Consider the following 23,951-nt stretch of genomic DNA (forward strand, 5'->3'; position numbering starts at 1 on the left):
CATTTATAATTTAGTTGTTCCCAGAAACTGAAAAACAGTTTTCAGGTGTTTTTTTGTTCTTGTTCCTGGATCAGCAGTCCATTTTGGGTGGACTAAGGATCATATTTTGAATCTGAGTCTTCAAATTACCTTCCTGTCAATTAACTTGGTAGGACTAAGCCACAGTGTTGTATAATTTTCAGGTCATGTGGGTAAAGATGACATCATTTTGTGTGTATGCATTCAGTTCTTTATAACAAACTGGCCTCACCAGAATCACTATTTGTGCACTAATAATCAGTGAAAGCTGGTTAATCATATTTATTTCTCTCTTCAATTTTTGTACAGCCCAAGATTAAACATGTTGCAGCAGGAAAAAAAAAAAAAGTATTTAGGATTATTTTGTAGTTAGAATATTAAAGATGTTGTGGTGACTTCTTGCAGAATTATGTGATGGTTCAGCTTGATTCGGTCTATCTTCAGGTGTCCAAACTTCTAGAGGATGAAACTCAGAGCCACTAAAGTTTTTTCTCAATTTAACATAGTCTGAATTGATTCAATTGGACTGCATTATCTAATTATAATGATATGACATTAATTACTCTTTTTTAAAAAGAACAAAAAACAAAAATTGCTTGTTTTGCTCTTAAGGAACCAACTTCCTTTTCTGAATCTGTATCTTATGCCAAATACTTGACTAAAGCTGCATTTATAAGCAACTTATGATTCTTCTGAACTATAAAATAGCATAATTAAAATTAGCATGCCTTATTAATTATTCTGCCTTAAGCTTCTAATGAAATAAAGTGGCAGAATATTGTTTTTTAATAAATAAAGTGTATATATAAAGAATAGTCCCAATTAATTCACTAATTTAGATATTAAAACCAGCAAGTAAGTGCTGTTAGATATTATTTCATTTTACTGACATTTTCTAACATCTCTACTATTCAGAGATATTAAAAGAGTACATACAATGACTTTTCCTTTAAGTATCAACTGAAAATATTATTTATATAAATATCACTTTGGATGGTTACAAAAATGAGGGAAAATGTGGGGTCCCTGTGAGAATTGAGCAAGTTCACTGGTCTGAGAACATCTGTTAGAATGGAATAACATAGAAGCAGCATGGATCACTGAAGCGAGCAGGGCACACTGCAATGTTGCAGGTGTTTTTTATGAATAGTATTAACCTTTCCAGTTTTTTTATAAATATGATATAGAAGATGAGATCAAAATAAGTCAACATTTACTTTTATAGTAATTTTAAAAAGCAGTTTCCAGCTAATAAGCAATAGATATATCTAGACATAATTCCAGTTTTAATTTTCAGCTTACAGATAAAAGATGACCTTCATGGCTGCCAGAAAAGTGCAATAAAAATAGTGAAGGAGACCTATTTTCTTCTTCCTTCACTGATGATACTATACTTGGTCTACATGTAGATAATAGGAGCTGGAAAACTGGCATAAAGTTTTAAACTAGTTTGATATATCATTTATTCCAGGTCATGTTCCAGGACTAAGTTTGCCTACATATCCCATATTACCAAATTGCATTAGGGGAATTTTTCCAGGTTAATTTCTATTTCTATGTTCGCTATACACCATCATCATCATCATCATCATCATCATCATCATCTCAGCTAACACTCTTAAGAAAGCCAGTTTGGTATAGTGGTTTAGGGTGGCAGGCTAGAAGCTCGAAGGCCATGAATTCTAGTCCTGCCTTAGGCATGAAGCCAGCTGGGTGATTTTGGGCCAGTCACTCTCTCAGTCTTAAGAACCAGGCAATGGAAAGCGACTCCTGAAAATGTTAAGAAAATTATATGGACTTGTCCAGCCAGTTGATAGGAATTAAGAATGATTTGAGGGCATTAAAAACAAATAATAATAATAAAAACCTCTTAAGGTATTTATTTTCAGACAAGTCTGTTTTGAAATGGGCCACTGAATGGAAACCAAGAGAAGTCATGTTTATAAGATAAAACAGTTTGGCATGAACAAAATCATATACCATATCCACTTAGGAAGTGATTACATACAATTTTTCATGAAGATAAATTTAGAACGTATGCCTTCTGGTTCCTAATGCGATAAGTCTTTGGCATCACCCTATAGAAATAATTTTACTGAAGCTAGCTTCTCCAGTCCTTTTACCAGCAGCCTCAGAACCTTCTGCCAATGTTAAGTACTGGTGTGGGAAACTTTTCTGAATGGCACAGTACTGGGGAAGGAGACACTGTTCTTGAACAATGTTCCACTTGCTATCTCTGTCTGAATCTCAAGATCTCCTTTCCTTTTTTCTCACTTTATTCAACAAATGTTTATTCCAACACTTTACTGAACAAGAATTTTTAGGAGCTGCGGGGACTGCCAGGAAAGAAAGAAGACTGCGCCCTATATTTCTTCATTTTTTATTTAAAAATAATTATTTTGGTTGCCACAGTTACCTTTGTGTTATTATCCTTGTAGTTTTAGATCTCTTGATATTAATGGGTATATAAGACATCTGGACCCCAATCTAAAGGCCTTTGCAGAGGTATTGTTTCACTGACACGTGTGATAATGTTGTACTGCATGTTGAATATTTGCTTCAGAATAACAGAGGATGCTCCTTATGTGAAGCATAATTAATGTGAAGAAGCATTAATTCTGTTGAATAACAACAAATGGTCTTTGAGTAAAAATTACTCCCTGTGATTTGAATCTGCTTACTTAAATCTGTCAAGAGTTGTATAATTTAAAGTGAGAGTACAGAAAATGGTCAAGAAAAATTCTTATTTTCAAATTCTGTTGGGCATTTGCATTTTCTAATATCTCACACACGTTATCACTGCTTTAATTGCATGGAGGTATTAATATAAATATTGTCTTAGTTAACTTCTAAAAATAACTAAAAACTAGATAGCGAAGTGTAAGTAAGTTCTTATTAAAGCAGATGAGAAACTCTGAGGTCAGTTATTGACATGTAAGATGCAATATAGTCTTTCTCACTCAAATAATTACATGCCTGGTGTTACAGGATCTCAGGAAAGCCTATTTTTTTTATAACTGCTGACTATGCAAAATCTCTTTGGGAGCTTATAAATATATTTGTTCAGTTATATACTGAGCAGGAGATTTCATGACATCTGTGCATCTTTGTAAGATTAGGCCTGCTCATTTAGAATAGCAACCATTAGATTATTTAGAATGCTTTTTCCTGTGCAAAAAAGGAAAAAAAGGAAAGAAAAAAAAAGAGAACAGTTAATACAAGCAACATCAGTATTAAAGATTTTAATATTTAGTTTCATACAAATGATCACTGTTTAAAAGTGCCACAAGGTCCTGCTACCATCATACACATTTAATTTTTTTTTCTTCTCAAGCAAATGGCAAATATTAACCTTAGTTGCATTTCATAACATAGACATGGTTTAAAATTGCAACACTTCAACATTGCATGTTAAAGAAGAAATACAATGATTATTAGTATCATGATATAGAAAAATAGCAAGACTCCTTTATAGTAATATTTTACTACAAACAGGGTTTATATTGCACAATGCCCTCTTGACACTGAGTGTAATTTTAATTTACAGTACTTGCTTTGTTTTGGATGGTTTGTTACCTTCTGGTTAGTTATCACTGAAGACTTTTGCATCAAGTTAACAAATCACGTGCAATATGATCTATTATTGGAATATCCAAATAATTTATCCTAATTACTATTTCAGCAATGGGTAAACATATGTGATAGAAAATGTGAGCATATTTTTTTCTGTTACCCTAGATTTCCAATGAATTAGAATGCTTCCTCATTCTGTATTCCAGAGCAATCACCTTTCAATTGCAATGTTGAAGAATAATACATATTTCGATTCCTCTAAGCAGATATGAACATATACCATATTTCAATATTCATTTTTATGAGAGAGATACTGTGATTCTTGGCTCATATAAATCCTAAAAAACAAACAAACAAAAAAAAACCTGTAGGCACTTTCCTACATGACCTTCCCCTTTACAGCAGCATAACTAGAGGCTACAAAATATGCATCCTAGATTTGTTTTCCTAATTTACAGAATGGGAAAGGGAGCCATTTTGAAAGAGGGTATTCCATGTGCATGTCGGAGCACCAGGATCCAAAACAGATACATGAATTACATTGAATCATTAGTTTCTCCCATAAAACTGAAAAGTGAAAACAGGTATTATATACTCATATTACAAATTCTATATAATTTAAATAAAAAATAAACATGTGTGTATTTATAAAACAATACAAATAGGCATTTCTCCAGAATTCTCTCAAAATAGATTGCTATATATGCTTCAGATCCATTTAAATTTATTAAAATGTCTAGACATTAACATTTAATATCATCTAGAGATCCCCACTGCAACAGGAGGACACCTGTCTTTTCAATAGTATGATATAAAGCTATTTCTTTAAAAAAAATACACATGGCTGGATACTTTTCTATTTCTAAATACTGACATTAACTAATATTTCTTATTCCAGTATTTCTGGAACATTTTTTTTGCTTAATTCAACTATTTTAATCTGTGTTTTTAATGTAATCTCATATTATGACACTGAATTTTTGTAAGATGTAGGCCGGACTTGGGTAATGTATGATTTTTGATGTTTAATACTTTAAGTACCATGAATTTTGAATGAGCTGAATGTTACATGCTCTGCTGAGAATCTTTAAATGCTGATAATACTTACCAATTGTTTAAATGGCTCTGACATACAACTGCAGCTAACTATGCATATTAATGCTATGGAGCAAGCAAGTAGATCCAAGGAGGAAAACTTTTAGATAATTAAGGCTAAACTGACTTTCCTCCTTATGAAGAATTAAACAAAACATGCAATATATCACAAATATGGAATTATGTGCACCATATGCATTCAGTTAAGATTGTTTTTGCCCATTTGAAGAACCATCAGACCCTGTATGTGAACAATACTTTTTTGTATTAACAAAACTTTTCTTCAAGCATGTCTGCCTCAGATTTCTTAGGTTCTTGATTTTGTAGATACTTTGAATTAGGCAAAACCTTAAAGGGGAATGTTCATTACAAACTGTGCAGTGATTGTCAGAATGTGTGCTGTAACTTGTATGACCCATCATGAAAATGTCCAATGAAACTGTGACATAGGGATTACATTCACTGTTAAATTACTAAAATCTACCAATTGTAATGCTTCAAGACTGTTTATTTTTTCCAATAGAAAAATAAATCTCATACATTTGAACTGGTACACAAAACTGGGATAAAATTTATCAGATTTCTTGATAGCACCATTTACACATTCTTTAAAGTAAACATTAATATGCACTTTCTTAGAAAGCGATATAAATATATAGATATATAAATACAGGACTTGCTAACCTCTGTTAACCATCTGAATGTGATGGAATAATCTATCTCTACTGTGCAGGTAGGCTTGTGCATGGTGGTGTGGCAATATTTTAAAAGTTTGTTACAGATGTGATGGGAAGCTGGAAGGAGTCGAATAAGCAGAAAAAAGAGCTTAGATCTACTGTAAGCAATGAGTCGGAATGAGCCGTTAAAGGTTAGAATTTATCTTTGTTTCTGATCATTCAATGAGAAAAATGACTTCCACGGAAATAGATAGATTTAAACTGTTTGTAGAAAGGGGTGAAGTGGTGGGGGGTGGAATAGGATTGAAAGTCCTACAGGTAATAGCAATAACTGGAAGTGCAGACGAAATAGGTCTTCAGTGCAAAGAGGAAGGCAGCCATTTAAAAAGTCTAAGTGCAATGTTGTGGTGCTGAAAGAAAAGCTCCAGGTGATAAAAGAAAAACAAAACAAAACAAAATTAAAAAAAAAATTGCAATGCAACTTCAAGCAGTAATTTGTGGTGCTGAAAGGACAGCTCCCAGCGTTGAGGAAAAGATCTTGGATCTAGAATGAGGTGTCCAATCTGTATGATAAACAGCACACTGTGTCTCAGAGCGCCTATTCAATCTCAGTAAGTAAATGAAATATTGATTGAAAGTGACCCTGAAACAGAATGCATTAAAAAGACATAGAAAGCTGCAGAACTGAGGTAATTCTTATTCAGTGTGTTCACCAGCCTCCCTATAGTAAAACAAATCTATAAATAGGTGCATTTTATAAGATGTTTGGCCCTTGTATCATTAGTTTTCTCCATTTTAAATCACTATAGTGGAACAGCCTCTGCTGTACACATGATGAGCTTTGAAACCATATACTAATTGCTTTGCAATAAGTTAAATCTTTTTACAAATCAATACTATATGACCTATAAATTTCAAAATATATTTTAAACAGCATGAAGCTGGCTTACAGATAATGCATGCAAACTCTTGTTATTACTATCACACTTAAAATATGAATAATTTCAATTTAGCTATAGAGTTTAACCAACACATATATAATAAAATATATGCATTGATGGTGGGCCACAAAAGCTCCAGGATTGTCAATTATATTTTAAAAGTTCAACTATGTGCATTTTGTCAACATCAAGGCTAAAAAAATACACAAAGTGTTTTTTTCCTTCTTCTTTAAATGATTATCTCAATTTAACATTAATTCCAGATGAAATGTATGGTTTCCACAGTGGACTAGTAGAATTTTGATATAACAGGCTGGAAGTCTTCTAAGTCTAAATAAAACATTTTAAACACCCAACATTTGAAATGCTTCTAATATACATCCTAATACATTTTATTTTTCATCCCCTTTACCAGTTTAACCTAGGATAGGGCCCCAATAGTTGCCTTGCCAGCATCCATGCTGACTCTGAGACAGCATGGACAAATAAATTTACATAGATATTATTCACTGTTAATGTATTATAAATGGTCTGAGACTTGTGACATGCAAGGAAAAAATGAGACGGGAGACAAGTGATGCTACATGATGAACTAAGCACATTTATAATGATAAAATGAGTAAATATAATAGCGGCAATGCTAACCACTGATTTCACGAGATACACTATTTGTCAAAACTTACACAGCTACAGAGTATCGACGATAAATAGTCATTACCAAGTAACACAGTTTACTACAGCTTTTCTCTTTCATTTTAAACAAGCATATCATTCCCTTTTTAATAATTCTCTAAATAAATATTTAGAGACCGAGAACTAAATGAAATAACAATCCTATGTTAAAAACTAAAAAGAAAATAAAAATGACTCTACTCTTACAGTTTGACAGAAATGAGTTATTAATAGTGAAGGAGTGGGGGGATGGGGAAGGGAAGGATCAGGGAATTATTTCAAGTTCTCAATGTCCAAAAGTAAATTGCACAGTAAATCAATATGAAATGAAGAGTCCATATAGTTCAATGAACAAAAGGGAAAGTTCATGAGGACAAAGATCACAGTTCAGAGAGAGGCTGGACGAAATTCAGACATGGAGCATCACACTCATTGTTCTTTAATTGGTTGCACAGAAAGGAGCAGCTGGGATGCCATTTAGCTTGCTAGGATGGACGTAATCAATGGGTTGAAGTTGAGATGGAAGTAATTCTCTTTTGAAATTCAGTTGCTCAGCCAGATGATCCAGAGGTAGCCAGCATTTTATTTTTGTCCATTGAATTTAAGACTGCATGCACAGCATGAGGACGTGCTTGGTTATGGATGCCCCTATGAGTGGCCTTGAGTGGGCAAACTCAGAGGTTAACAGATGGTGGGTCAATGGCCTGGGCAGTTGGCACTCAGGAGAGGTACAGAAGAGGGTGACAGTTGTAGGGTCTTGGAAACAAAGGCTTAGTCTGAAATGACCTGTCAAAAAGCCTGACAATGGTAGGCCACACTACCTCTCAAGATAAACTGCCTCTTCTAAATAAGCATGCAGGAAATACTGTCTGATTGGTGACATAAAAATGTTCCACAAAACATGCAAATTACTGAGTATCAGAAACTGCATTGGCTGCTAGCGCCATGCTGCAAAGACTCCATCATGGGAGCAAAACAGCTAAATCACAGATAGCTTCACAGTAAAATCTACATTCACAATACTAATAGGTTTCTAGTGTTAACAAATTATACACAATTATAAGCTCTTAAAATGCAACATACTTCTCAAGCAGTTGCAGATAATGAAACATTATCAGCTATCAATAATTTGTTGGCACTTCCACTTTTTTGTTTATAAAATTTCCAATACACTGTACCACAGTTATGTGTCTAAACAGTGAGGATGTTAATGGAGTAATGACTGTTCTACTGGCCAGGCAATGGGATCAGTAGTGATTTCAGTGCTTAAAAACAAATGTACAAACCTCAGTTAGAGGTGGGACTCCATGTGAGAACTTTTGTTGAACTTACAAATGGTGAAGAATGGGCCATGGCCAGCATGCAGCATTATTTCCATTGTCTAGTTCAGATGGAGAACAGGTGCTTTTTATTGATCTGTAAACTTACCAATATAATTTTCCACAGTTTTAACCTTTTAAATATTTTACAGTGCTTTTATGCAACTATATTGCTTTTTGATAATTTTAAATTTTAAAACTTAGTTTCAAAATATTGTTTCCTACTTCACTGTGCCCTAAGCAGGAAGTAAGACTGACATGACAGTGCTTTGGCCTCACTCCGTTTTAGGTCACTGACCCCACCATACCCAACCTAACAGTAGTTAATTTAGTGTTAGCTAGAACTAATACTGAAAACTTTACGCATTTCCCTCTCTACATTCAATCATTAAACTACAATAATGCTGGTAAAATGGCAGGCTTAAATCTTACACTAGAAACACCTCTGACAAATATACACAAGCAAAGTATAGAGAACAAAACAGGTCAAGAAAATTTTTTTCTATGAAACATCTGGTAAAACACATTATATTTACATATACACATTGTCAACATAGTCGCATTCATTTGCATAATTATATATTAATAACAGAAAAAAACTTCACTTCTGCAAAGTACAGTACATCCTTCTTGAAAATAAGGTAAGGAGGGGTTTAAAACAATCTCATGTTTAGCATGATCAACCCACTTTCTGTGGATTGGCAGCCCGAACTCCTTGCTCATACGTGATCCGTTGTGTTATTAAATACTGTGCGGCCTGGGTTGCAGCTGGTGTTCCAGTAATAGTTACCTTCCGATTCCTTGTGCCAGGAACGAATTCTCCTTTTTTGGAGATCTGTATCCTTGCACCAGTCAACTCTTGGTATTCTACTAACGTTTTCCCTCCTTTTCCAAGTATTGCACCAACTAAGTTTTCTGGCACTGCTATTTCAACTACATCCTTTGAGCCATCTGTGGATTTCTCTGTTCCTAGAATGGCGCTGGCAGCTAGAGGAGAAGCAGCTCCAAAATATCCATTGGTTGCAGCAGTAGCAGCAGCCAGGCTACCTAATGCAAATGTCCCCGCCGTACCACCAGCTGTGCTGCCACTGGCTGAGGCTTCACTCGCATAGGTGGCCAACAAATTGGCTGCTGCTGCTGCTGGATTGGCACTGGCAGCTGCTGCAGCCAAAGCGCCAGTAGCTGCTGCCTGACTTAGGCCTAACCCTAAAGTATTGAGATTGTATCCATAGCTGGCTAAGGTGTTAAGTGCAGAGGTGATGGCCACCAGGTCATTGCCTGTGAAGCCAGATAAAACTGCTGGAAAGGCTGCAACTCCAGCAAGGTTTGCGTGTCCTAAGAGCCCTGCTGCAGCTGCAGCTGTTGGTAATACTTCAGCAGTGTTTGCATAAGGAGATCCCGTTGGATTGGAATTGGCCACTGGACCTGTAACATTAGCATAACTGATATTGAGACAGCTGCCACTCTGTGGATCCTCTTGTATCTTCTGGATGATAAGTTCAACAGCTTTGCGGTTTTGTTCAGGTTCTCCGCTTACAGTAACAACCCTCTCTTGTAAGTTGATCCCATCAGGTTTCTGGGAAAGCTGCACCCAAGCCCCTGACTGCTCCATTATAGCCTTGACTGTAGCACCTCCCTTCCCTATTATCAGACCTGCTGTGCTGTTGGGAACTATTATCTTTACCTGTAATCAAAAAAAATATATATGAATAATACTTCTGTTTTGCACAAACAACATAGTTAAATTCTTTACTACCTAAAATAAGTGGAAAAATTCAAGATAGTTATTTTCTTTCAAATGTAAGTTTGAATTAGGAATCAAGCTCATTCTTTTAAGTATTTATATGGATTTGGACATAAAATAGTATCTGTTTTGAAAAATTCAATCATTGCAGGAAAAAATATAATTCTTGGATAATTATTTAACAATGAGTTACTTAGACAAATTGAAATAATATTAGTAAGAGAAACAAACTTATTGTATAGTACTTTTGTTCATGATTCATCAAACACTCAATAATAGATCATATTCTGATAAATCTTGGGTCATCATTCTGTTACATAACTCAACAGCATTTCTTTAAACAAATACTTCAGTGAATTAGCAAGACCTCCAATGGAAACAAAAAGTAATAGGACATGAATCTATTCTAGTAGATCATTATCTCAAGATCATTATTTTTATGATTATTATATTTATAAAATGAGTATCCTGATATTTTCTAATAAGGCATCCCAACTTGATAGTACATCCTTCATTCTCAATAAACTGTACAAACCATCTAGGATGAAAAAGAATAGGGAAACATGGGGGTTTCTGTCAAGTTTCAAGGAAAACAGTTACCTATGCAATTTCTCATTTTCTCTTAGCTAATGATTCTTATACTACTAAAAGTAAAGAAATTCAATTATTGATACTGAAATAGCTTCAAATGATAGAGAATTTTACTGATTTTTTGTATAATTACATTTCAGCAAGAAAAGTCTAATATCTGTATCCTACTTACATTTACCTAGCGATATCCCATTCTAATCAGAAGGATTTACTTCTGAATAAATATATACAGGATAGTGCTGCAAGTATGTTTTTAATTCAGTATGCGACTTGGATATCGGGCTTGATCCAAACAAACATCTTTCAACAGAAGAATTTTATTGAAGGGAATTCCTCCAATGTAGGAAATTTCTCTGCCAAATGCAATCTATGATTGGTTTTGTTGAATTCCTAATCAATTGCATAGAATATAGTATTAAAATTAACAGGTGTAGAATAATACATACACAACTCATTGTATATCAATACACAACCATTATCTAAGATGTTGTATCTCAATACTTGCTAAAATTTTATGTAAATCCTAAAATGGATCATAATCTCTATAGTTATGACTAGGATTCCCCTGAAAACAATAACCCTAGAATTAATCAATATCAATTCATTCTACTATTTTATAAATGTGACTTAGCCCATTACATTGATGTAAGGTAAGATTATACTAAGATTAGCTATCTTCCATTTTAACATGTTTCCTATATCTTTTCAGCATGTTTTATGGATTTTTCATTCTCAATAGAATAATTATTTATTAAACTTGTATGTTACCTGTCTCACAATGACTCTGGGCCACATAGAAATATTAGGGAGTTATAGTTCTTTTTCATAGTTAAGCTTGAAATATGTATCAATGCAGACAATACAATCCATATTCATTAAATGAAATCTGCATTTTAATCAATTTTTAAAGTTTCACTGAAACTGGTCACAGCATTCTCAGAGTGCTCCACTATGCTTCTAATAGCAGCATAGTGGCACTGGTGATCTGACACTGGTGACCTGCCTGGATGAAGCAAAGAGAGAACTCAGATTCATACTTCATTAATATATTTAATTGCTACTGGATTAGTGAATTGGATAATTGCTATTGGATTAGTGAATTACATGTTTTGTATGTAAACCCTTCCATCCAATTTCTGAAAAATTTCTTTTCCAGTAATATACTTCACCATTCCCTAAAGAAAATTTTGTACATTCTAAAGTTTATTCCAATCTTCACAAATAGTTCTTTTGAGAGACAAAGGATGCATTGGAAGGATGCAGAAAGTCCCACTGCACGTTAAAAAACTTTTTTTTTTTGCCATTTTAGTATCTGAGATTATTTGAGGTGGGTGAGTAGAGGTCCTGTAAGGCTCTATTTTGCCACCCATGCTAAGTAGTATTTATTGTAGTATTCTCTGAAGATTCAATATAATGACATGCAATTATTTCTTTTTCATTTATTTGATTTACACAGTAGAGAAGCTTAATCTTACTAATCAATACAACTTAATGACGATAGATTGCCTATTCTTCACCACATGAAAATCTACAAACTGATGTTTAATCCTCATAACCTTGACAAAGATATGCAGAAACCATTACCTAAGCAAAAGGGGCTGAAGCATTTTTTTAAGTCCAGGACAACGACATAACACTTGGAAGTGGCTCAGGCGGATGCTTCCCTAATTCACTGTTATATAAAAGGAGGAGGAGGCACCACACAATCAGACTTGCAAGATTTTGTTATTATAGCCAATCTCAATAAAAGCAGTTTTAGCCTTCCTGTGGAATTGATTTTTTTGAGAGAGCTGGCTTATGGAATCGCCAAGGGTCAGATACGACTGAATGGATAATTCGATTCACAATTGATTTCCTGGTCTGGTTTAGCTAGTGGGGCTGACACCAGCTAATGTTAAATTCTTTTAGAGAACATTACACTTCTCTTAAGGATCAGATTCTTAGGTTTAGGATTTTCAGGGGTTTGTAGAACCATGTCTGAGCTAGAATATCTTATACCAATGCAGACTGGATGTCAACTATGTCCTTTTCTAAATGGAGACAGTTTCAGGCCATTATTGCATGAGTTTTAACAATATTTTGTTCTAAACAATTCCTTCTGGCCCGAAGTGGAACAGTAGATAGCAAGTGCTTATTATAAGTTCACACTTTTACTTATAGCCAGAATGCATAGCAAGTTTTGAGTTTTGTTCCATATGGAACATGGAGTCATTCTAAATTTTGTCCCATCAAGACAAAAAGTGTTGGAATGTTCTGAGTGACTCTGTACTCACTTTGAAACAAATCACTTATTTTTTGTCTGTATCCTTATCTAGGACAGATAACATTTGGAGTAAGGCCACAAGCAATGTACCACCACCACCATACACAGCATTAAGATAGAGGGCTGCTGATTTGACTAACATGGTGTGGAAGCTGCAGAAGCTACAGAACCAGAGGGAGGGAGGAAATACTTTTTTGCAACTCACTAAGCAGCTCTTTACTTGGGAAGTTTATGATAAACACTGAAAAATAACAGAGCTTTCCAATTGTGAAAAGCTTTTTTCCAGCTGTGAAAAACCAATGTGCCTTTTACTGCCTACACATATGAAAACAGCACTATCATTCAAATCCATGCAAGAAAGTTAGATTTCATACATTTCAGTAGAAATAATAAAAACAATGAATCAAAACTGTGTTGATATAGAATAAAAACCATCCATTCCTACTGCCATCTTTGTGTGCTGTAAAAAAAAATGGAAATATCTCATCTAGATTAATGTGATACCTACTCGAAAAGAAATAAACCATGTATGTGCATTGTTTTGCATTTTCATGGGGTTTTATTGCACAATGTAGACTTTTCCCCCCAAAAATACATATACAAATATTTTTTTGTATAATAAGCATATTTTGACTGGTGAAAGCACACTAAACTGATGCATAGTTTTAATATAATCCCTGTCTTCCATTTGTTTTTATTCTGTGGTCTAAAGGCACTTTGTACTTTACACATTAATGTTTCATAACTTTCAAATTACATTTGCAGAAGCAACTGATGAATTCTGAATAGCTTCATTTATGTGCTTCAATTTTTTATAATAATAAATGTGGCTGCCTGCATACTGAAATATACAATAAGGCTATGCGATACTTTGCCTTTGATTTAAAAAAAAAGCACTTCAGAGGTGCAAATGAAGCACTTGTCTACAACTTATTAAAGTAGCCACACAATTACCTGGGTTTACATGACAGCTGGCAGAAAACAAGTATGAAATTTTAAGGAAAGATGTAGCTGCTCTGATGAACTACAGACAAGTACTACATCTGTACTCCCATGTGTGCTCATACATACATTTGAAATTGAATCACACATTTTGTAATATAAAATATGATCAGATATGAAATACTGCTATATAACAATACCCAAACGTTCATGTAAGTTCAAAAGCATTCAGTATAATTAAGTATTTCAAAGTCCTAGAATTTCACTAGAAAATACTTGGATATAAAAAAAAATGAAATTGTCATGGTTTGGGAGAGTAGCGTTATGCAAAATGAAGATTTTACCTAAAATAATTCTTGTATTTTGGATGCTACCAATAAAATTATCACAGGAGGAGATAAAACAATGGCAAAATATTATATATTTTTTTTGTAATGGAGATAAAAAATCAAGAATAAATAAAAAGTTATGGTATGTATCCCAGAAAGAAGGAGAGTTAGGTATTCCAAATATTATATAGCTAATCAAATGAGATATGTTCCTAATATGATATATGGACCTGGAAAATTGATTTGGGGAGAAATGGAGTTAGGGGAGATAAGTGATAAGGGTTTTCTTTTTATACAAAACAAAACATGTTTTAGTGAATTTTTTTAAAAAAAGCCCAATAAGTAATGCTACTTTACAGATTTGGCATAAAAATAATAATTAAAAAAAAATAGTCCAGGAATATCGCCACTGACTCAAATTCTAGATTTAGGAAAATTCCCAGAGAATCTTAAGGCAGGATTAATAAAAGATATGGAGCAAGCTGGAGTATTAAGATTGAAAGACTGGTTAAGTAAAGTTTCTAGTAGAGACGATATAAAGGGAATATTTGGACAGAGTAAAATATCTTGGTATAATGTACTGCAACTGGAGTCATGGATTAAGAATTGGGTAAAACAATATGGGAAATGTAGACAATTAACAAAAATTGAGGAATTAATAATACAGTTAATGCAGAACAGTACAGACAATGTAATAAAAGGGTTAGTAAGTAAAATTTATAAAATACTGATAGAATGTAATTTAGCACAACAAGGAATGAAATTTAGTTGGGAGAGTGATTTAGATATTAATATTACAGAAGACGAATAGTCAAAGATTTGGATGCAAAGAATTATGAAAAATATGTCCGTTAGAATTAAAGAGAATTGTTATAAGACAGTTTGGAAATGGTATATGACTCCAATAATGTTAAACCACTATAATAGAAATAATTTAAAAAAATGTTGGAGGTGTAAAAAAGAAATTGGGACTTATTTACATTTATGGTGGGAATGTGAAAAGATTAAAAAAGAATGGGAAAAGGTTTTTGCTGAGATTAATGAAATACTATCTATTAATTTGCAAATAAGTCCAAAAATCGCATTAAATTTTGGAAATATGACATTAGAGTGGCATGATAATAATAATTTTTGTTACTGCCTTAAGATTAATAACAGTTAAAAAATGGAAAGTGGATTAGGAGTATGAGCTTGAAGATTGGTTTAAAGAAGTATGGAATATTGCTATTAATGATAACTTGACATGTGAACTAAAATATGATATTTGATATTTATAGAGTAATGATATTATGATTTTATCAAATTTTAAACTGTTTTATTGTGAACCGCCCAGAGTCCCCCATATGAGGGAGATGGGCGGTGATAAAAATATGATAAATAAATAAATAAAATATAAAAAGGGTTTGGTGAAAAGGAACGATTTTGATGTTATATGCGGTAAATTTCTGGAATATGTTTTTGTTAAAAAGGAGTAAAACCAGATCAATATATATTATATTTTTGAAGAAGGGGGCTTATTAAGAATTATTAATAATAAAAATGTGTGATAATAACAAAGGGATAAGGAGGGTTATAAGTCCCATGGGTGATGGGTGCACGTAGAGGTTAAGTTATAAAGTTATATGTGTTATGTTTTGATTATTTGATTGAATTATTTTATGTTTTTTGTTATTATTGGTTGTGTGTTTTGTAATTTGTATTTTAAATAATAAAATTATATTATTATTTTTTTTAAAAAAACATCTACTCTGTGGGAGGTGAGATGTGGTTCCATTTACTTTACGTGACGGCAAGCTGTATTACACTACTGACTGAAGCTGACACTTTTGCCTATAGGCTTAGTATCACTGACATTAGAGGACAGATTTCAAAATGGGTAGAAACAAGCAGTTTACAACAAGCTCTCTCTCCTAGGACTTTCTTCCAGCCACTTACTATCTCTGGGCTATGAGCAAGCAAGGATCACACTTAAGTAATGTCTGTTCAGTATAGACCATCCAACAGATGCTGGTAATACCACTCATTTGTTGATTGGCTGGTTTTTGTTACTTTCTTTTTGATTGGCCTTGTAAGAGAAACTGTTTTTCCCTAAACTGCATTATCAAGAAGGGTGCTGTATATTTCTGATTCAATTGGTTTATTTTTATTTCCCTATGGATAACGAGGCAAAATTGGTACATTCAGTGTAGGAGTGAGGATTGGTGAAAAATATCTAGGCCAAACTGGTAAGCATATTTTGAGACATTGACTAGTTAAGAGCAGTGTAACTAAATGTCATTGTTTGCCACCTGAAGGAAACCTGGGAAAAGTTCTTCATGAGGATGCAATTAAATTTTAGTTGCTAAAATAATTTTTAATAGAAGTGGATATTAAAAACAGTATTTAATCCATTCTTAAACAAAAATGTTTCTATACTCTGAAATCAACAATAATCTGTCATTCTCCCAATGAATGCATTATTAACAGCCTTTTCTCAGAAATAACTACTGAATGTCTAAAAAGAACTTATAAAGTACAAGTTGCTAGAAAATGATGCCTGTCGTGATTTTTTTTTTTTTTGAAAACAACTTGAATCTCTAGTGAGTTCAAGCTATTAGTTTTATTGCTGCTGTGTGGCATTGGTGGTACAATTTATTTGTAAAAGTTATGCTCTAATTCAACCAACAGTAAATTAACTGAACAGCAATTTCATCACAGAATTATATGGCCTATATTCATTCCAGCAGATGACTTAAAATGGTTATTTTTGGCTATCAAAGTTTTGATGAATAAAACATTAAAACCTGAAGAGTTGCTTATAGATAGATACTTTCTTTTCTTTTTTTTAAAGAACTGCATTGTTAAATGTTTTTCACTAATTAAACAGTTACCCTACTTGTGATCCAACCAGATCATATATAGCTATTTTTTATCATTAGAATAGGTAAGATTATCAAAAATAGAACAGAAAATAGTCTTAAACGTTGTCTTGAACATTGTATGAAAATACGTAATTAAAACAGATAATGAAAATAGTTCTTTGTTTAAAATGAAATGAGCACACTTACTCATCTTTCCCAGTCAGAGAACAAAATAGTTTTTATGAATTAATGGTTCATAAATTTCAAATGTTTTAAATGGATGCAAACTTTTTAAAGGTTCTTACCTGTGAGTTGAGAGAATACACATAAATTAAAGGAACTTGTTTATCAAGTCCACACCTTTAACTGTAATCAGGTCCTCATTTACTTATTAACTCCCACTGAACTAAGTAGAATTTAACTCTGAGAAAATACACTTATCACTATTAGTGTTTCCCAATATTAGATTGCTTTGAAAAATTTAGTTCTGAGATTGCTTGAGATTTGCACAGTGTTAATTTGTAATCTTCCTTCCTTCCTTCCTTCTAGCACATCCCTTGCCTTCCATCTTCCTCTTTACAATTTGCCTGATTGCTAATGAATTAGCAAATGGACTGTGTTAGCAAATATGACGCTTGTTAGCTTCACAATGTCTTTAGAAATATATACTCACAATTTTTAAACACATATTTGGTAATGGGCAGAAGCCACAGTTACCCAAAAGAACCACTGGAAAAAGAGCTTGTTGGGTAGATCAGGGATTTATGAAGGAAAACAGTGTCAGTGGATGAACTAGAATATTTTCCATGTGTTTTGAGAATGAAGTAGTCAAGACACCGGATGGAATTTATGACCCACGTATAGCCAGATTTCTTCTGTATTTACATTGTTCTTTGGATATGAATGAAATGAATTGAGACCATTAAATTATTTAATAGTAATTGCTAAAGAAAATGCCTATGTGTAGCTTTCCTATCCCCCTAATTAAATCAAGCAATATGTAAAGCATGTGTTTTGTAGTTTTTGATTCAAGAATCAAAGATACATAATATTTATTGCTCAGGAAAGTATTTTTTTTTCTTTGCAGGAAACTTGAAAGAAAGTAAACTGAAAATGATCTTACCAGAGCACAAGAATTAAATTAAAGGCATTTCATTTATGTTAATTTTAAAGGCATTAAATTGGGTGGCAAAAATATGCTCTTTTCTGCCATCTCCCAAGCTTCTCTCCAGAGAATACCCAATATTAGAGATAGGAAAAAGGACTGGACCTTGAAAGCAGGTGCCAGCTTGAGTCATAGATTTATAGACCCAGTAACCTCATGATTCAGAAACCATTGCCTACCTATCCCATCCATTACAGAGGTTTATCCCCTGACAAGCAGAAACACATAAAAACAGCTAGGAGGTATTCTGGTCTTACTTGCATCCCTATAGCAGAAGCCTAGCAAGGCAATGGAGATGAACATTTTGGAGACTATAATATCAAAACCCTCTAAAAAAAAGTAAGAAGTCATCTGCCCATAAACTAATTTTTAAATATGTATTTATATTTAGAAGGATATTTCTGTTGTGATCCTAAGCTCTTCAACGGAGGTTTTCGAAATGAATAATATGTGCTTAATCTTTTTTGTATTATTTATTATTACACTATGGCTTATCTGATAAACTAATTTCTTACTTTCCACTTCCACATGTAAATACATACAACCAGAATTACTAAGTCACCAATACAATCTTTTCTTAATATGAAATAAATATCTTACAATTTTATTCTTTATTCAACTTGTTTATATATTTATGAGAATTCTTTATTAGTTTTGCATCTACAAGCTAACTTGCTTCCTACTATTAAAAAAAAATCATTTTGTGTGGGAAGGGTACTGTTTCCCATTCTGCTTCAGAAAATAGCTATAAGGTTGTTCAATAATAATTTCTTTAGGTAAGTAATCTAGAAAACAACATTTCTGGTTATCATTTTTTTCTAACTTAATCATATTTTAGAATTGCCATTTTACAAATAACATTCCAGAAATCCTAGTCTCTATACATTATGTTTTTTCACAAAATTAAATGATGGCAATATAGCAGTTTGGCAGAAAATGTGATAACCTATTGACACATTCAAGAGTATCCCCTTAGGGATAAACTGATGAACTACAGAATAATTCCTGATTGCTGGTCTGTCAATGACCCAATACAACAGAGGAACGTAGGGGAATTAGAGACAGGAGGAGGACAAGGAGGAGAAGTGGATGAAGAAGAACAAGAAACAACTTGTAAAAGGCTATTCTGAGTATTCCAGTAGCAGACAGATCGTGAAATGAATTCAGAACTTTCTAGAGGCACATCTCCTCTCTTTCACATTTTCAACAACTTAACAAATTTAGCATAACTGTAATGCGTTTTTCCTAAATTAAAGTACTCCCATTACTTAACTGCCCTGAGAATTTAATGAACTATTTGCTCTTTACAATTTATTCTAAATCTTTGATATACTATTATCCAATGTGATCAACAAAGATTTTTTTTGTGACTTGCTTATTTCTAATTGTTTCTTTTCCACATCAGTAGCTGAAAACATATAGTGGTCTGTAAAATTCTGCAATGAGTTTCTCTCTCTTTTCTTTGGGTGATGAATGGAATCACTTTCATGTCAATAACACAATAAATTTATCCACAAAACAGTGGCTATATGGTTTGCTGAATTTTGGCAGAGTATAAGCATGTAGTATTTTATATAAATAAGCAGTATAAAAGAGGAACTGTGTGTGCCAGAAGGATGGTTCTGCAATATAGTTGCAGTACTGACAGTTTCCTCTCCAGCTGCAGTTGAAAAGGGCCTTGGATGGGTTGGGTGAGGCCATCAATGTGAAAGCCTTGCACATTCTCACATAATGCCCTTGCAACTATGCCAGATAGCTGGAGTAATACTTTTGGCTAACACTGGTGTCTATTTTCTTGATTTTTAAAAATGTTTTTAATATGGTGTGCATAAAACACAAGCATGCATATACTTTCTCCCTCTCTAGAGGAGTTGGGGTATGTGGGTGATTAATAACATCAACATAGTGGCAATGTGCAATGCACATTAAAAAGGGATGGGACTTTGATCACCCAATCATGCCCACACATTTTGATATAGCTGACCCTCCATGAGAATGCCCCCGCCTCCTTCTCTCCTTACCATTACTGGAAATTGTCCTGTATGAAGGATTCCTGAAAACAGTGGGAAGAAGACAGACGGAAAACATTTCAGAACATTTTCCAGCTACTCTTCCCAGATGCAGTCATTACCATCAACAGTTTGTAAGACATATTATTTACTTGTTGTTATTGTTTATTTATGAAGTCATTGTAAACTGTAATGCTGAGATCTGCATCCTGGAAGTTGGGATATAAAAATTTGTAATAGATATATGTAATGTTTTGCTAAATACGTAATTATAAAGCCTTATAAAACGTGATTACTGATTGAGGAAGAATGACCGTTTACACTAGAGAAGTTGATTATCCTTTGTTTAGTTTTATGTTAAGCATGGAAATGAATAATTGAAAGTTGTTTCAGTTTTAGGTAACTTCTTTTAAAAAACGTAATATAATTGTAAATTCCATTCTCCGATGATGTATTTTTGTCAACAGTGTGTTTATCAATGTTAAAGAAAGAACATACTTCCTTATTTTAAATTTAGCAGGATATATTACATTGTGTCTTCAAATTCTATGCTTTAATATTATGATATTTGATGTATCAAATATAAATGACCTCCAAACTATTATTAAATATTTAGTTATTCATTCTATATTCCCTCGGAGAAACAATATGCTGAAATTGCTGTTGGGATATACCACCAAAAGGAAAATAAAGGAAAACACTGTAACAATTAAATGTGGGTACAGTATTGCAAGGATAGTTGTTTTCATGAAGAACAAATACTAATATTCTCCAAGACTTGATTAATCTATTGTCTTGGATTCATACTTTTTAAATTCATTCTTAATTTCATTTTCCTTTGCAATTTTTACTCAACTGTTTTCCCTTCTTGCTCAGTACTCTTGATTTTCTGTTCTCTGTCAACACCATACACACTCTTCAGGTTATATCTTTTTTTTTTCTTTTTCTCATTCATTTCACTCTTCTTTTTTCATAAACTGTCTTTCTGCCATCTTTTTTCTTATGTTGGTATAATCTCTGCACTTCTGGTCATCTTGCAATCTATTGTCTCTCTTCATAAGGTAAAGGTAAAGGTTTCCCTTGACGTAAAGTCCAGTCGTGTCCGACTCTAGGGGGCGGTGCTCATCTCCGTTTCAAAGCCTTGGAGCCGGCGTTGTCCATAGGACACTTCCGGGTCATGTGGCCAGCATGACTCACGGAACGCCGTTACCTTCCTGCCGAAGCAGTACCAATTAATCTACTCACATTTGCATGTTTTCGAACTGCTTGGTGTGCAGAAGCTGGGACGAGCAACGGGAGCTCACCCCGCCGCGCGGTTTCGAACCGCCGACCTTCCGATCGACAGCTCAGCGGTTTAACCCGCAGCGCCACCGCGTCCCTGAGTCTCTCTTCATACAGTACAATAAAATTTGCCATCATCATGCAAGTATGTGTGAAGAAACCTTAATCTAGTGCATTGCTATGCCTGGCTTCTATTAAAAGTGCAGCAGCAGGAACAGTAAACAAAAAGAAATTAAAAACCATTTCTAGCTGAACTGGAAAGAGTCTTGGTAGCTCAGGTTTCTTCCTTTATGCATCCCTCCTGCCTACAAAGGACAACTCTCCTTTTCTCAGGTGATCTGGTATTTCAAGATAGCACTTTTCATTTTTTCCCCAATTCCATCTCTTCTGCTATGCCTGGGGTGTGAGGTGGGGTGAGGTGAGAATATAAAGCTTAAGCTGCAATCCTAAACACAAAAATAATTACATCTTAATGAACACAAGCACTTCTGAAAAAGCAAGTCAATTTATGAGGATAAGGAAATAGAACAGAGTTATTTTTGAAAGCCAAGTCATATGATCAGAATATGAGGACTTTTTAGCCATATAAATGAAGCCTTAGGTATTATCTATGTAGATTAGCAAATAATTATCTAACTCTCTAAATTAATATCCATGAAATAGTTTATTTTGGTTGCCTTAGATTTGCAGTGTGTTGCTACATTATATCAGACTTTAGGATTCATGTAATTACAAAGAAGTTGATAAACAAGTACAAAAACACTTAATGGTGGTCATAAAATGTGTATTTCTGTTTAACATAAAATGCAGAAAAATACTAAATGGTGGCCATACAATGTACATTTTTCTCTCTTTTACAATGTAGTCATTTCACAACCATAATTAGTAAGATTTAATTGTGCTGAGTTAAAAGCTTTTGTTTATTTGTTTTCTTCATACTATAATGAGAAAGGGCTTGGTAGAAGATCTAATGAGAGAGCTAGATATGCAATGGCAGACGAGAGATTCTCTAACAGTAAAGAATGTTTTGAAGAAGATACAGTTCTGATATCATTTGTGCTTGTATGAAGTGATTATCTGCTCCAATAGTGTGCGCATTAGCCAACTGAGCCTTATTTCATTTATTCGTTGCACATCATTAATTATCAGCAATTTAAAGATTTCCTAACATCAGGGCTGCTAATATCTTTTTCTTGGCAGATTCTCAGACACAAGAAGCATGCAATTAGATGTGTTAAATCCCATGTTATTAATACTTATAAAAGAGCAGCTGAATAATTTATTAAAATGTAAGTCAGGAAAGAAACTTTCCAAGTTTCTTTCTATACTGATTTATTTATTTCATTAATTATTGTACTAACGTAAGAAAGCTGCACTATGAGGTTGCCAACCTTATATGGCTGACTGAACACTTGGAATTCTGAGAACCTTTTGCATACTTTCTCACAAAATTAGGATGTTAGGAGGTTTTCACATTCACAAGGTAGTTACCAAGAATACAGATACACAGCAATAATTGACCAAACTGCTGTAACTTCCTGTAGCTTTCCAACCACTTTGCTGTTTCCCACTGTCCTTTTTTTGTGCAGATAGGGAGCCTTGGGGGGAAAAAAAGCCAAACACTTGGTTGCAACTATGATAATTTTTATTTTCTATAAAACTTATAGGATAATGTGAGGTTTAGAGACATTCTTAAAAATAAAGTTAATGCTTATGGCTGGTGATCTAATTTACACCACGCTAGCTTTCTGTTTTTTTAAAGTAAACTTCTTAAACATAAATAATTAGGTGGGGCATGAATGACACAAAAAAAGATCTATGAGGGCAGGTGCTGTTTCAGGGATTTTAGTATAGTAGATAATTATTATTGTGGACAAAAGGTAGTTTTTAAAAAAAATAATATTAAGAAAACTTACAGACAATTAGGCTTTACTTAGAAAAAAACAGATGATTTAACTATATTTCATACCAGGAGGTTAGCTGCATAAAATATTCTATATAAATCTGATTGATTATGCACTTTTCTATAGATGCTTATGACTACATCCCTGTTGAATCTTAACTCAGTTAAATTAAAAACAGCTTTGAGATATTTGTACTCTGTGCAATGAAATAACTTCTTACACCATCAGCATATCTAGGCTTTGAAACAAGAACCATATGAAATAGAAGTGCAGTTGTTGTTTTTTTAATCCTTTAAAGTAAGCCAACTTCCATGTCAAGTGTTGGAAATCCCAACAATTTTTAAAAACATTTGTCCTGTGAGTTTGGAAGAGATATTTCAAAAATCTACATCCAAACTAGGCAAATAGTGTATTCCCAGAATACAGCATACACTATTAGAGTATACTCTGAATTGTTTCCAAATAACACACACACACAAACACACACACACACACAAAATAAATATATACACATATCCACAATATAACAACATGAAGGCATCATTTGGGCAGCGAGAGCTTCATGTTCCAAACTTTCCTTGAAGATAC

General features: G+C 33.5%; 1 protein-coding gene across 2 annotated transcripts in view; it reads right to left on the reverse strand.

Moving 5' to 3' along the window:
* Positions 1-5,179: 5,179 nt before the first annotated feature.
* Positions 5,180-23,951, reverse strand: part of NOVA1 (NOVA alternative splicing regulator 1) — a 132,882-nt gene continuing 114,110 nt past the window's right edge. For both annotated transcript variants that reach the window (XM_063290005.1, XM_063290006.1), the window contains exon 5: positions 5,180-9,979. In XM_063290005.1, coding sequence (XP_063146075.1) covers positions 8,975-9,979 — 1,005 coding nt within the window. In that variant the 3' untranslated portion in view covers positions 5,180-8,974. The remainder of the gene's footprint in view (positions 9,980-23,951) is intronic.

Source organism: Candoia aspera, chromosome 1, assembly GCF_035149785.1.
Source record: "Candoia aspera isolate rCanAsp1 chromosome 1, rCanAsp1.hap2, whole genome shotgun sequence".
NCBI lineage: Eukaryota > Metazoa > Chordata > Lepidosauria > Squamata > Boidae > Candoia > Candoia aspera.